The sequence below is a fragment of the Pelmatolapia mariae genome, linkage group LG20 (genome assembly GCF_036321145.2).
Source record: "Pelmatolapia mariae isolate MD_Pm_ZW linkage group LG20, Pm_UMD_F_2, whole genome shotgun sequence".
NCBI classification, from domain to species: domain Eukaryota; kingdom Metazoa; phylum Chordata; class Actinopteri; order Cichliformes; family Cichlidae; genus Pelmatolapia; species Pelmatolapia mariae.
Window position 1 is genome coordinate 2,894,947 of NC_086244.1, and position 13,578 is coordinate 2,908,524.

Below are 13,578 nucleotides of genomic sequence, written 5' to 3' on the forward strand. Positions count from 1 at the left end.
GTGATATCTTTCAACCACACACTAGCTCAGGATCCTTCAGTCAGATGTAGTGGAAAAATCAGATCCAATATCCAGATTTGGGAGACAAAGTTAATAAAACTGAAATCCAACAACAGGCAAGAAACAATGTGCATAAAGTAAACAGGAGAAAACTACCACAAACTGAGGCTCGTAATACACTGAAATGATCAGGGTAGGGAAAACAGGCGGGGAAATCACACACAGCAGAAAATACAAGCAAAACTAAACAGAGCAGACACGAAACGAGACGAGAGGGTAACAAAATAAAACAGGAAGTAACAGCTGGTCTAACAAAGAAATACAGACTTAAGAGACAAATAGAGGAAACACAGGAGAGCAGGAAATCTGAAACTAGATAATAATTATAATAGAACTTACAAACAAAAAAATAAACTAAAATGTTGAACTTAGACTGAAAGGTTGATCATGACGCCTTCCCCACTAGAGAGAAATTCCATGTTTCTATCGCCAAATATAGCAGCATGGGATCAGAGTACCAGGATCTCCATTATGTTGGGTTATATATATATATATATATATATATATATATATATATATATATATATATATATATATTATTTTTTAGATTAAGGTGTAGTGTTCAAACGGGATTGGATTGTTTTTTCTGTCCAGCTTTTATTTTAACAGCAACTTTAACATTCTAAATGAAGCTGTGCAAAATGTACCTTCATGCTAAATAACGTCCATATTACAGGCCATCAAAGTGCACTTTCATTTTCACAGTGCTAGCTCGAACATGTGAGTTATGAAGGCTAAAAAGGGTCTGGTGGAGTTACATATCCACACACACACACACACACACACACACACACACACACACACACACACACACACACACACACAGTCGATGCTGTGGGCTTTCTGAGACAGATGGGGATGAGAGAAAAAGCACAGTGTGAAGAAGAGGGAGTGAAACAAGGACAGACCAACAAAATACAGAGAACGAGAGAAAGAGAGAGGAGCAGAGGGGAGAGAAAAACGTTGAATGGATGCTTCAGCTGACACTTCCTTTGACCAATCAGAGCAAATGTTTCCTCCTCCTGCATCCAGCCACTGTGATTGGCCAGCAGGAGCCGAGCTGCAGAGAGAGAGAGAGAGAAGAACACAGAGAGAAAGGGAAGAAACAGTCAGATGAAGACAGCTCTGTTCTTTACGTGTACGCTCTCTCTCTCTCTCTCTCTCTCTTTCATTCATTCTTCTCTGTCTCGCTCTTCCCGCTTTGTGCTGCTCCTGCTGCAGTTTGCTCGCCCATGATTATTTCTCATTCCTGAGGAGAGAGGGGTTTGATGCGATGGACCTGCTTCCCACCGACTGCTGCTGCTGCTGTTTACACCGCAGCATCATGGGAGCTGTAGTTTCCTCAGCAGCACAGGAGGACAGCTGATTAGCCAGGGATTGTGGGTTTTCAGAGTTTGGAGATGTGAGCTGGTGGGCGGACGAGGCTCAACAAACTCTCTCTCTCTCTCTCTTTCTTTCTATTCTCTCGCTGTCTTTCGTTCTCATGCTTTTGAACCCTCTTCTGCCCTTTTCCTTCCTCTCCTCTGCAGTTTCTTTCATCTGATCTCTCCATCTTCCTTTCTAACCTATTTATTCCTTTTCTTTTCCTGTCATACTCACCATTTTCCCACCATTTTCTCCTCTCTGCTCCTCCTAACTCTGACCTGTCCGAGGGCAAAGGCAGAATGGGTTGCCGTCTCACTCGGACCAAGGTGAGTGAGCTTCTGCAGGTGTGTTTTGGGTCTGAGAGAGAGAGAGAGAGTGATAAACAAAGAGGGGGGTGAGAAAGAGAGAAGAACGAGGAGGAGGAGGAGGGTGGGTAAATGTGATGGCTGCTGGGATGACCTGCTCTCTGTTATATCACTGTGGAGATGTAGACACACACCTTTACTGTATGCACACACACACACTCCTGCTCACACGCACACGTACACAAATCCCTAACCCAGATATTACGAATGAACCCAGACAATAGCTGAGAGAGAAGCTCTGATGACTGAAGGCTAAAGGCTGTTATCTGACTCTGTGTGTGTGTGTGTGTGTGTGTGTGTGTGTGTGTGTGTGTGTGTGTGTGTGTGTGTGTGTGTGTGTGTGTGTGTGTGTTTCTGTAAAGGATGAGGAGGCAGAAAGAAAAGCAGTGAGTGAGAAACAGTGATGGGAGCTGCACACACATGTCCAGGATTCATAAAGTATTCACATCCCTTCACTTTACACTCACATCTTTTTCAATGAGTCACAGTCAGTGTTTCTTGCTTTTTGCAATTCTATTATTATTATTAATTATTATTATTAATATTATGTAAAAATCAAACACTCCTGTTTGCTATTTAAAAAGTATTCTAAAACTAATTTAGTCTTTTGTAGAAGCTTCTCTAGCAGCCGTGGTAGTTTCCAGTATTTTGGGTAAACCTCTAAGAAGTGTATCTTATTCTCCTCACAGAACCTCAGAACCTTAGTATGAAAAACTGAGGCTACTGTAGATGTGCCTTGTATTCTAATGGTCAGCAGGGGGTGAAGCCCGTGGCTGCAAAAACACTTCTCTGAAGATTTCCAAAAGTTGATTCTGTTCATCTGGACGTAGCGTTTCGTCACTCATCCAAGTGACTTCTTCAGTCTCAGCTGACTGCAGGTTTCCCCAATCTTATAAACAGTACATTTGCAGAATGACTGAAACCAGCCCACTGAGGAACAATGGGCTGGGAGGTCAAACCTCACAGCCCATTGTTCCTTCAGTTCCTTCAGAAACGTTTCTCCCACAAAACGCTACGTCCAGATGAACAGAATCAACTTCTGGAGATTTACTTTCCTGGATGATTGAGAATGCATCAAGACACTTCTCTGAAGACTTTATTCTTTAATTGCCAGTTTTAAGTCTTTGTAAATTCGGGACCACTGTGGAATCAAAAGTTTAATAAATCAGGGTAATGTCATTGGCCAAATTTCTCCGAATGGCAGCTTAACCTTTAACTTAATACTAAGTTTGACAGCAGGACTTCCAACTGTTAACTATGGCTCCATAAACCTTTAAAATGCTGCCTGTGCTGGGTGCACTGATGCTCTGGGTTTAAAGTCTGGACTTTACCTGTGGCACTGCGGCTGAAGGCACTCCAGTGTTGTCTGGTTGGTTTACTCCAGGTCTCTGAGGTACTGAAAGGTGAACCCACTCAGGTCTCTCTGTTTGTGCTGCTGAGACGCACCCCTATAGCATGATGATGCCTCCACCGTGCTTAGCTGCACCAGTGGGTTCACTGAGTGATGATCAGTGCCTGGACGCCTGGGAGTTTGTGTCTCATCAAATCAACAAATCTCTTTGCACTTTGTCCTTTAAATGCAGTTTGACAAACTCCAAGCAGGCTGTCATGAGTATTTTACCCACAGTGGCTTCAGTCTCACTGCTGCTGAAGCAAAGGCCTGATTTGCAGAGATCAGCTGAGGTCGCCCGTCCAGCAGGTTAGCTCATCTCTGCAGAGAACGTCTCAGTCCTGTGTTTGTCCTGAAATGACGCATGCTTTGTTCTTTTCATTCCTATAAATAAGTTATATTTACACATGCAATGGTATAAATGTGTGCTTCACTTAAAGCCATTATGGTGGTGTTTACACGAGAACTTATTCATTATTAATTAGAGGTTTGTAAAACCAGGGAGAAACAAGTGTAACCTGTTGTTAGTGTGCCCGTAGACTGTTTGGTGGTGTTTTCATTGTTGTTACTTAATAACTTGATTAACAAAATTAATTTGTGGTCTTGTATTTGTCAGCAGCGCATTCAGACAGAGAAGTTGTGGTTGGAAATGTGCTGTATTAACTTCAAACAGTCTCATCAGGCACTTCATGCATGGGTCAAGTACAGCTTCAGAGAGCTGTTGGTCTGATGTCTGCTGAAGATGTCGTGACCTGACACTCCGAGGCTAATCTTTGATTTGATCTGCGAGCCCAGAAAAACGTTTGAGCTGGTTGCACTTCCAGAATCTAGACGTGAGCTGAAGTGCTGTGAATGTTTCAGTAAGAGATCTTCTCTTAATCCTCACTATGTAAGAATGTGCACGAGACACCCAGACTACTCAGATCAGACGGTTATTTTTCACAAGCCTGAGGGGCCATAAAGAGCAAGTAATTAAAACCCAATCTCATTTGCATGACATCAAATCTGAGCAAATGCTCCTGCGTAAAAGGAGCCATAAAGCCTACACAGGAGAAAGGGAACCGGGGGACTGTGGCTCATGTCTCAAGCTTTGTTTTGCTTGTTTTTTTCCTCGCTGTTTGATGAAGTTCAAGAAGACGTTCACAGTGTTTACCTGTAGAAAAACTATGTTAAGTGGTGCAATTTGTATAAAAATGTGATGCTGACGGGTCTTGATCAACTGTCCATATGTGAGACGTTGGGAGTGAGTACAGATGTTTCCACTTTTTGTTAGATTTTTCGTTAAATGCTAAGCATCCCCATTTTAGCAGCATGAAACTAGAAATGAAGATTAAGGAGGGTTAGAAAAGGAATCCAAGGAACAGGCCTGCACTAAATCACGCAATCATGATCGTGATTGTGGGCCATTATTTACAAGATAAAGATCATGTTGCATCAAATATGAAGTGAAAGTAGAAGTTTAGACCATGCACTCATCATCTGTCGATCTACAAATACACCTGCGCACCTAAAGCATCTGTTTTATTATCACACAGCGTTTGGTTTTGAAATCTTTAGTATTTTTTGCTGGTTATTTCGAACAGTCTGTAACTGTAGATTTGGATTTTCGCTGTTTTCTTCCTCCCATCTGCGTAACTTTGTGCTGAACATTGGGGGGTCAAGATCTCTGTCTAAATAAATACATAAATCTGGGTAAATTCCCAGATGATTAAACAATAACTGAAACGAGTAAAGAAAATCAACAGCCTATTTATGCAAGATAATTCATAATTTTATTGGGGGGGTTATATTGGGTGGGTCTGATTATTGGGGGGGGGGGGGGGGGTCATAACCCCCCTAACCCTCCTGGAAATTACGCCCCTGCTTCCCCCATGTGACAAAAAAATCAAGTTTGTCATTTGACTTCCTGAAGCAGTGAGGGACTTTGATGAGTCATCCAGCGTTTATGTTCTTGTCTCAGGATCTCCATATTTCCATCAGAATTCTGCACAAAACCTTAAACCATCATTCCAGACAAATGGAGGATTTATTTTATTTCATTTTGCAGAAAAATAAATATTTAATCTTATGTTAATTAACCCCATAATTTCCCTAATTAGTTTTGAGCTCGTTGGCAGCGATCTGAATATAGGTCAGCATGTTTTTCCTTCTTTATGTGCCTCTAATAAACTGACTTCACAGATATGGAGCATCTTATCTGACTCTACAAAGATCTTTTTCTTTTCTTAAACCAAAACCTGCCAACCGCGACTTCCGTTGGTGACCACTGTATAAGAGGGAAAAAAAGAAAATCACTCTCTTAAAAGCTTTTAACACTCTATTATCCGCGTAAAGCCTGAACAGCACAAGGACACATTATGAAGAGCGCTCCAGCTTCAGCTCCACAGATCAGCCGTCACTGGGAGTTTTTCTTGGAAAGTGTTCCCGTTTGTCTTGGTGGCTGAGCACTCCTCCTTCCTTCTCGCTGCCTGTTGTAGCAAGAAGCCACATCTCAGTAATTGCTGTCAGCGAGTTAGCCGTGTTTTCATTTAGCACCACATCTCCTGGCTGAACGCCTCAATGATCTAAAGGCTCGCCTTCATGCAGAGCTGAACAATCTGCAGCATGAATGTTTTCTGGCTCATGTTCATCTCAGAACTCTGGAACATACGATTATCTGGGTACGCATGTCGGAGAGGGTTTTCTCCTCGATGCGCTGACGCTCTGGTGCATGTAAACAAACACCTTATCAGATGATGCGCAGCACGCACACACACACACACACACACACACACACACACACACACACACACACACACAGTTCAGAGACCAGTGGATCTCTGACAGAGTGAAACAACAGAGTAAAACAGGCAGAGACAAACAGAGGAGGGAGGTCATAACTCAAGCTGATGCCTGCTGAGGTGACCTGATCAGTGCACTTCATGAACACATGAGACATGAAATGCAGCGTGTTTACAGACAGTCACTACACATATCAGTCTACACGAGACTTTAAATAGAGACCAGAGAGGAAAACACGAGTTGTTGTAATAAGGAGACCGGTGCCTCTTTCATTAGCCCGCTTGGATTGTAAGAATCAAACCTCCAGTAAGGGGAATTAAAAGTAATCTGTTACATTACAGTTCAATTCAATTCATTTGTATTTATATGGCATCAACTCACAACAATAGTCAGCTCAATGTGCTCTATACTGATCCTACAGAGACAACAATCAGACAAGCTTGTGTGAGCAGGCACGTGGTGACAGTGGGAAGGAAAAACTCCCTTTTAACAGGAAGAAACCTCGGGCAGAACCAGGCTCAGGGAGGGGCAACTGCTGCGACCGGTTGGGGTGAGAGGAGGTAGACAAGACAAAAGACACACTGTGGAAGAGAGCCAGAGATTAATAGCAACCAATGATTAAATGCAGAGAGGTATATAAACACATAGTGAGTGAAGGATGTAGTGACAGGTATGTGAGTTTTTTAATACATTCTTTAAAGTTTTATTTTAACCAGACTCTAAACTTTGTTGAACACTCCAAAGAATAACTCTTTGAATGAACTTAAAATAATTGTGGGAAGGATTTCCACTTTAATAAATAGCTTTCCAATAGTATTAAGTGCTTTTGTTGGACTAACGTAATTGCATGGTTTGCATCAACTCAATCAACTGCAGTGAATAAGCTGATTCATCATTAATTAAGTTGGAAAAACAGAATTGCATAATGCTAAATTAAACTATTTGATCACGTGAAAATCCTTTCCATGACTTTAATATTATTAAGATAAGATGGGGCCTGATTATTTAAGACCTTGTATGTGAGGAGCAGGATTTTGAATTCTGGATTTAACAGGAAGCCAATGAAGGGAAGCCAATACAGGAGAAATCTGCTCTCTCTTTCTAGTCCCTGTCAGGACTCTTGCTGCAGCACTCACAGGGTTACTATAGGGCAAGGTAATGCCGTCCAGAGTGAATATCTAGCTAGACACCATGTGCCTAAGATTTTCAGGGCCGAGTACAATAACCTCAGTTTGATCTGAATTAAGAAGCAGAAAGTTAGCAGCCATCCAGGTCTTTATGTCTTTAAGACATTCCTGCAGTTTAACTAATTGGTGTGTGTTATCTGGCTTCATGGATAGATAGAGCTGGGTGTCATCTGCATAGCAGTGTAAATGTATGCTATGTCTTCTGATGATACTGCCTAAGGGAAGCATGTATAATGTAAACAGAATTGGTCCTAGCACTGAACCCTGTGGAACTCCATAATTAACCTCAGTGTGTGAAGAGGACTCTTTACCTTTAATAATAAAATATTGTGGTCAACAGTATCAAACACTCCCCTGAGGTCTAGCAGGACAGGGCAAGCGTTAGTTACGCTGGTCCCTACTTAAAAAGGTGAAACTGTATGTTGGCTCAGAAATAGCTTTACTGGATTTTTTCTGATTCATGAAATATTTTATATATATATATGAATTTATGTGCAAAATTACATCTGCTGATATTTCCCTACAAATGTATTCGTTCAACCACTTAAATTAATACTCTATGGTCTTGGTAACATGGCCAACTCCTTGACATGTATTTGTCAAGAAATAAGGTATTAATTTCTTTATAATGTGGGCTATGTAGTTTATTGCTAGTCTGATATCATGTTTTTATGTAATAGATCATTCTCAGGTCCCAGGTTAACTCATTCAACTTAATGACACATTACGTTTTGTGCTATTTAGTTAAACATACACAATAAATTGTAGTTTTCAACAGATCAGTAAACAGCTTTGATATAGCACTATATTTGCTGGACAGTATATTTAATAATTATTAACTGTGCTCATTATTTAGCCAGTTTTTAGCCTCTTCTTAAAAGTTTACAGTTTCAGCCAACATCTTTCAAAAGGCACAGCATTTTCGCTGAATGTGAACTGATAATGTTTCTGGTTTTTCCTTCAACTTTGAGTCTACGAGTTGTATAACTGAACAAAATGATGCTGCACTGCACCGACAGTTTTATCATCATCATCAACCTAAAGAATTGCAAACTATTATAATCCATGCACCAACCTACATTGTAGACTCCTCCACTGCAGCCTTGCACTACACTACAGTATTTGAGGAGTAGCTGTTCTTCAGTACTGGAAGAAGAAGGGGTTTCCTCTCACTGTCCTGGCATGATCAAACAGGCCCACATTTAGAGATTTTTGAACACCATGAAACTATTCTCCAATGACACCGGTAATGTCATGCCTTATTTATGATTGCTACTTTGGTTGTGCTGCACGCCCAATGAGAGCCACATTTTTTGATGCTGTTTTAGTATCTCCCTCCATTTAGTCTGAGGATTTCTGAGTTTCTGAGCTGATATATCACCAAAATGACAGTCAAGACCAACATGATTACACACTTTCGCAACTTTCATCAGTTGTCTATATCCTTTCATTAGTTACATCTTATTTTGTACATATCACTAGGATATTTTTACAACTGCCATGAAATTTACCTTCAGGGAATCAGCTAATGCCAGAATCTGTTCAGGCGTGGGGCAAAACTCGTGGTCAGCAATTTCATTTTTTCGGAGTTTAGTTGGAGGAAATTAATTGTTGACCTTGCAAAGGAAGTCCTTAAGACAACTTGGCATACCACGGTCAGATGGCCTGATAGTGACATTGATATATCTGTAAGTAATTAACATAAGAAATACAGCTTGAACCATGCATCTCACTTACATGCTCTATGAGGATATGAGGATATATAAGGAGAACAAGACTGGGCCTGAAACTGACCCCTGTGGAACACCATATCTGACAAGGCTAATAAGATTTAAACGATGAGAAAACAGTACCAGATAATTCAAATCTAATGCTTCAGTCTGTCCATAAAAGTCTGTATCAATCAGCAATCAGCAAAAAATCCAATCAAAAGAGCCAACAAGAGGTGATTACTGTCCTTAACTCGTGCAGTCTCACGACCCCTATAGATCCCTGTGTGGAGCCCATCCAAAAATATTTTGTCTTGTGTATACAGTAGTTATTTTTTCCTAAATAGATTTTCCATCAATAACTACACTACTCCAGGGAGATGAAGAGATTGACCAGAGTACTTTGAGGCTAGGCATGCAGGAAAGAGAGAGGTGGCAAAGGAAAAGGCTTAGTAGCTGTGTGTGAGACTGGGCATTAAGAAAGAAGAAAAAGACTAGGAAGGAAAATCAGGCTGGAAAGGATGTGCAGCAGGTTAGGGTGGTTAACCATAGACATGTGCAAATGAGTGAAGAGAGTGTGTCTAGAAGATGGGAGCTGATGAATGCAGAAAATTAGCGAGGTAAGAGGACAGATGGAGGACAATGAACTACAGAGGATCAGTAAGGAGGAAGTGGAGATGTCTAGGAAAGAGGGCACTGGCAAGGACAAGTGCAGAGGAGGCATAGTGAATATATTGGACAAAGGATGCTGACTATGGAGATGTGAGAAGGAGGAAAAGAGCAAGACCCCAGAGAGGATTCATGAATGCTGTGAAGGAGGACGTGCAGAGGTTTGGTGTGACAGAGGAGGGTGCTGGGGATAGGGTCAGACGGATGCTGTGGCGAGCCCTAAAGAGAGCAGCCAAAAGAAGAAGAAGCAACATGATTGTTCCCAGGATGTCATTTCAACTTCATCCCACTGGTGCTGTGACTGAATCGGTCCATATTGACTCTCTGCTTGCTTGCCAGGTGAAAGCTCAAGGTTTCTCTTGGAGACGATCAGCAGGGATCTTCTTTCATGGCCCCTAAAGCTGCATGTAAATGTTTGACCTGTCTGTGCTGACAGCGCTGTAACACAAAACAGAGCAGAAGGCCACGCTTTGTGCGTGATCTGAGGAATTTAAGGCAGCAAAGCAGGGCGTTGCATGTGACTGTACAGAGACTGACAGTTTGACATAAAAGAGTGGTGCTGCTGCTCTGTCCTCCCCGTGGCTGCACAGTACACTGTGTCAACGGCATAATTCACAAATCACTGATCAAACATGGATTCTGATAATTATAACTGAGATAAATCACATGATAACAAATTTAGATGCATTCAGATAAAGCCTCCATGTTCGTACCAGAACATTTCAGGGTTTTGTCCAATCATTTCATAAAAAACGACCTTCTTTGTGTGTACGATACAAAAGAAAATGTGACTCACTTCCCACTTCACCCAAATCACAGAGCTCACGATCTATTTTCCTCCTGAGCATTTCTGCATCTGTCAGGCTGAATAGTCAGAGGACGAACACCACCTCAACTACAGATCTTCAGCTTATCAGCAGCATGTATATGTTACTGTGAAGCCTTACATGTGCTTTATTTTGGGTTCAGCAAGATGTCGTTTAAACTTTTTTCTTTAAAAGAAGAAAGCACAAGTTTATTTTTGATGGTTTTAACACTACATTAAATGATGTACGTTGATATGCAGCACATTAGCCAACAACATCAGGCTCTTACAAATCTGAATAAAGAGTTCCAGTTTTGTGATGTCACAGAAACTCAGACTGACGTTAGGTGTGAGCATCAGTGGTTTGATGGTTCGTTAACAACCTGAGAAATCAGTCTGCTGTCAGTCAGACGTTTGGTCCTATTTTTACTGACTGAGAAAGTCAGGCTACCACGAAAGTGTAAATGATTAAAAACATGATGTCCGTCATCACTATGAAACTTACCTGTTTATCCAAAACGTGAGTAGGTCACACCGACTCCCCTGTTGAAATGCCCAAATTAACATGTTGGTCTCCTGCTACAAAACACAGTTTTGGTTCTGGGTATGTTGGAAGGTTTTTTTTTGTTTACTCTTTCTGGACTTAGAAGGGAAATCGGCTCTATCTGAGCTGTCTGACAGACCTCGGCTCAGCTGGAGTCTCTTTCCAGCTGTGTTTGTGTTGTTGGTGCCTTTTTGGAGCAATTTAAAACTCTGATATTTAATCAGTGTGACTAAATAGCAGATATGAGTATCTGGCAGCAGCTTTGCAATGTTTACCTGAAATAGAAAACTGATGCTAAGTCTTAGCACTAAAGCTGTGGAAAGTGTTTGTCCCAGGCTAATTCTCATAGCGTGTCCTTAAGGCACTTGACATGTGACTTCATATATAATAATACTTGTAAAATGAAAACAATATGGGACAGGACATCAGTGATGTGTGAAATGATTTTCCTGCTGTCCAAATCGTTTGATTTTGCAGCATCTTTGTTTTTCATTGTTGTATTTTGCTGACTGGCTCTGCACACCCGCCTCTTTCCAACCACAGACGAGTCACAGCCATTTTTAGCTGTCCAGCGTGGATATTTTAATGAAAATTTATGTTAATGAATGTTTATAAAGTTATATTGTCTTTTTACCATATTTCAGTTACGAGTTTTTAATGCCAGACGTTTGGCTTGATTAATATCTTTCAAACTATACCAAAGGCAGAAACACATGCTCAGTTCGCCTTTGTTTAATCGAGCAAACAACAGTGGTGTTCCTGAGACCAGCAGCACAAATGAACCGGGTTGTGTGTTGCCAGGTTGCACTGACAGATGGGTATAAACTGTATTTAGTGTGTGGACTGTGTTTCTGGCAACACGACAAACACGTAAAACTTACTAATATGTGTTTACCAATTATTCAAAAAAAAAAGTCAGAGATTCTGGGAGATTCCCGGGGAAACAGCTGGGATGCATGGTCTTAAAGAAACGGGAAAAATCGGGGGAAATGTGTGTGTTGCACTTTATGGTTTATGTGCCAATAAGCTGTTAATAATACTGGACTTATGTCACAGATATTTCCTCAATAGAAAGTCTCGGCCACTGCGAGCACAGTGGATGTTGTCATGTAGACGAATGAATCGACTTGAAGAGCAGACTGAGTGATCTTTGACCTTTGGTGCTTTATGTTCATTTCAGTATTTAAGCAAACAAAGAATAAACCTATCAGCGAACAGGCCGTGAAGTTACAGAACAGATTTGTAGCATCAATGTAAGATTCAGCATCCCATCCTGAAGATTTGGATAATCGATCATCAATGAATGGGGCTGAGCATTGCACCAAAAGCTGAGAGAACTCACACGTAACCTTTATTTGGTCAGAATTATGGTTGCAAAATGACAAAAATATTTGTCAAATAAAATTCAAACCAATTAAGCACAGTTCCTGAGAGTCCCACCGCTTTCTCCAGCCTATCAAGCAGTATATTATGATCACCCATATTAAATGCAGCACTGAGATGAAGCACTACTAAGACTGTAACTTTTGATGCATCACTATTACGCTGAATAAAACTTTGATAAGAGTGGTGTCAGTGGTACGATGGGGTCAGAATCCAGACTGAAAAACACTGAGAAGATTGTTCTGAGTGAATTTGTTATTTGTTACGTGTGGGTTCCTCAGGGTTCTGTTCTCGGACCGCTTCCTTGTAATATTTATATGCTTTCTTTAACTCAGATTATGGAGCATAGTTATGCTCAGTGTTGGGAAGGTTACTTTTACAATGTATTCCACTACAGATTACAGAATACATGCCTCAAAATGTAGTTTGTAACGTAATTTGTTACTCAATGAGAGTAACATACGTTTGTGGAATAAAACACAGAGTCTATTAGTTATTTTAAATCAGGATTAAAACCTTTTTTCTGTAGCTTTTACATAAAATATAAACTTTTTTGTATTTATTGCATTTTTGTTTTGTCCTAATGCTTTTATCTTTTTGTCTTTGAACGTTGAGCAGCTTTTGTATGAAAGATGCTGTATAAATAAATTTGACTCTTTTGTATCATCTACTTTAAAAGACAGCAGGCTGAGTATCAGACTTATTTTTATCTTTATAGCCTAGTTTGACATTTTGAATTGCAGTGACTCGCGCTCTGATGATCAAACTCTGTTTGGTGGACCCAGATTCACCAAGCTTTCCTCATGTGACACTTGTTTTCTCTTGTTGCATGCTAACTGTGATTTTGTGCTGAGAATGACGAATGTCTGCATTCTGCAGAGTTTTGCACTTTGAGACTGAAAACTGAGTCAAAGCATCACAAACAGCAGAGAGCGACGGATAGATGAAGGGAGGGCAGAGAGATCAGTCTGTGTTACTGTCAAAGTGCAGTGGAGCGCGACACACTTCTCCAGGGTACAGCACATCACTCTCTGACTGCTCTGTGAGCCTGTGTGTGTGTGTGTGTGCGTGTGGTTGTGTGTGTGTGTGTGCGTGTGGTTGTGTGTGTGTGTGTGTGTGTAGGAGGGGCAGGGGTGTTCTGGGAAGCAGGTTTCCACATGTATGAACCTGTATGTTGTTTATGTGTGCATGTGGTTCTGATTCTGTGTTAATATCTGTGCCAGTGTTTTGTGTCCCTGTGTGTGTGTGTGTGTGTGTGTGTGTGTGTGTGTGTGTGAGACCTCAGGCCTTGTACTGAGAGAGTAAAGACTCCAGTGCTGG

General features: G+C 41.0%; 1 protein-coding gene across 1 annotated transcript in view; it reads left to right on the forward strand.

Moving 5' to 3' along the window:
* The first annotated feature begins 1,164 nt into the window (after window positions 1-1,164).
* The window catches only part of LOC134618612 (uncharacterized), a 28,531-nt gene continuing 16,117 nt past the window's right edge, over window positions 1,165-13,578 (forward strand). Inside the window, exon 1 of the mRNA XM_063464084.1 lies at window positions 1,165-1,751. Coding sequence (XP_063320154.1) covers window positions 1,725-1,751 — 27 coding nt within the window. The 5' untranslated portion in view covers window positions 1,165-1,724. The remainder of the gene's footprint in view (window positions 1,752-13,578) is intronic.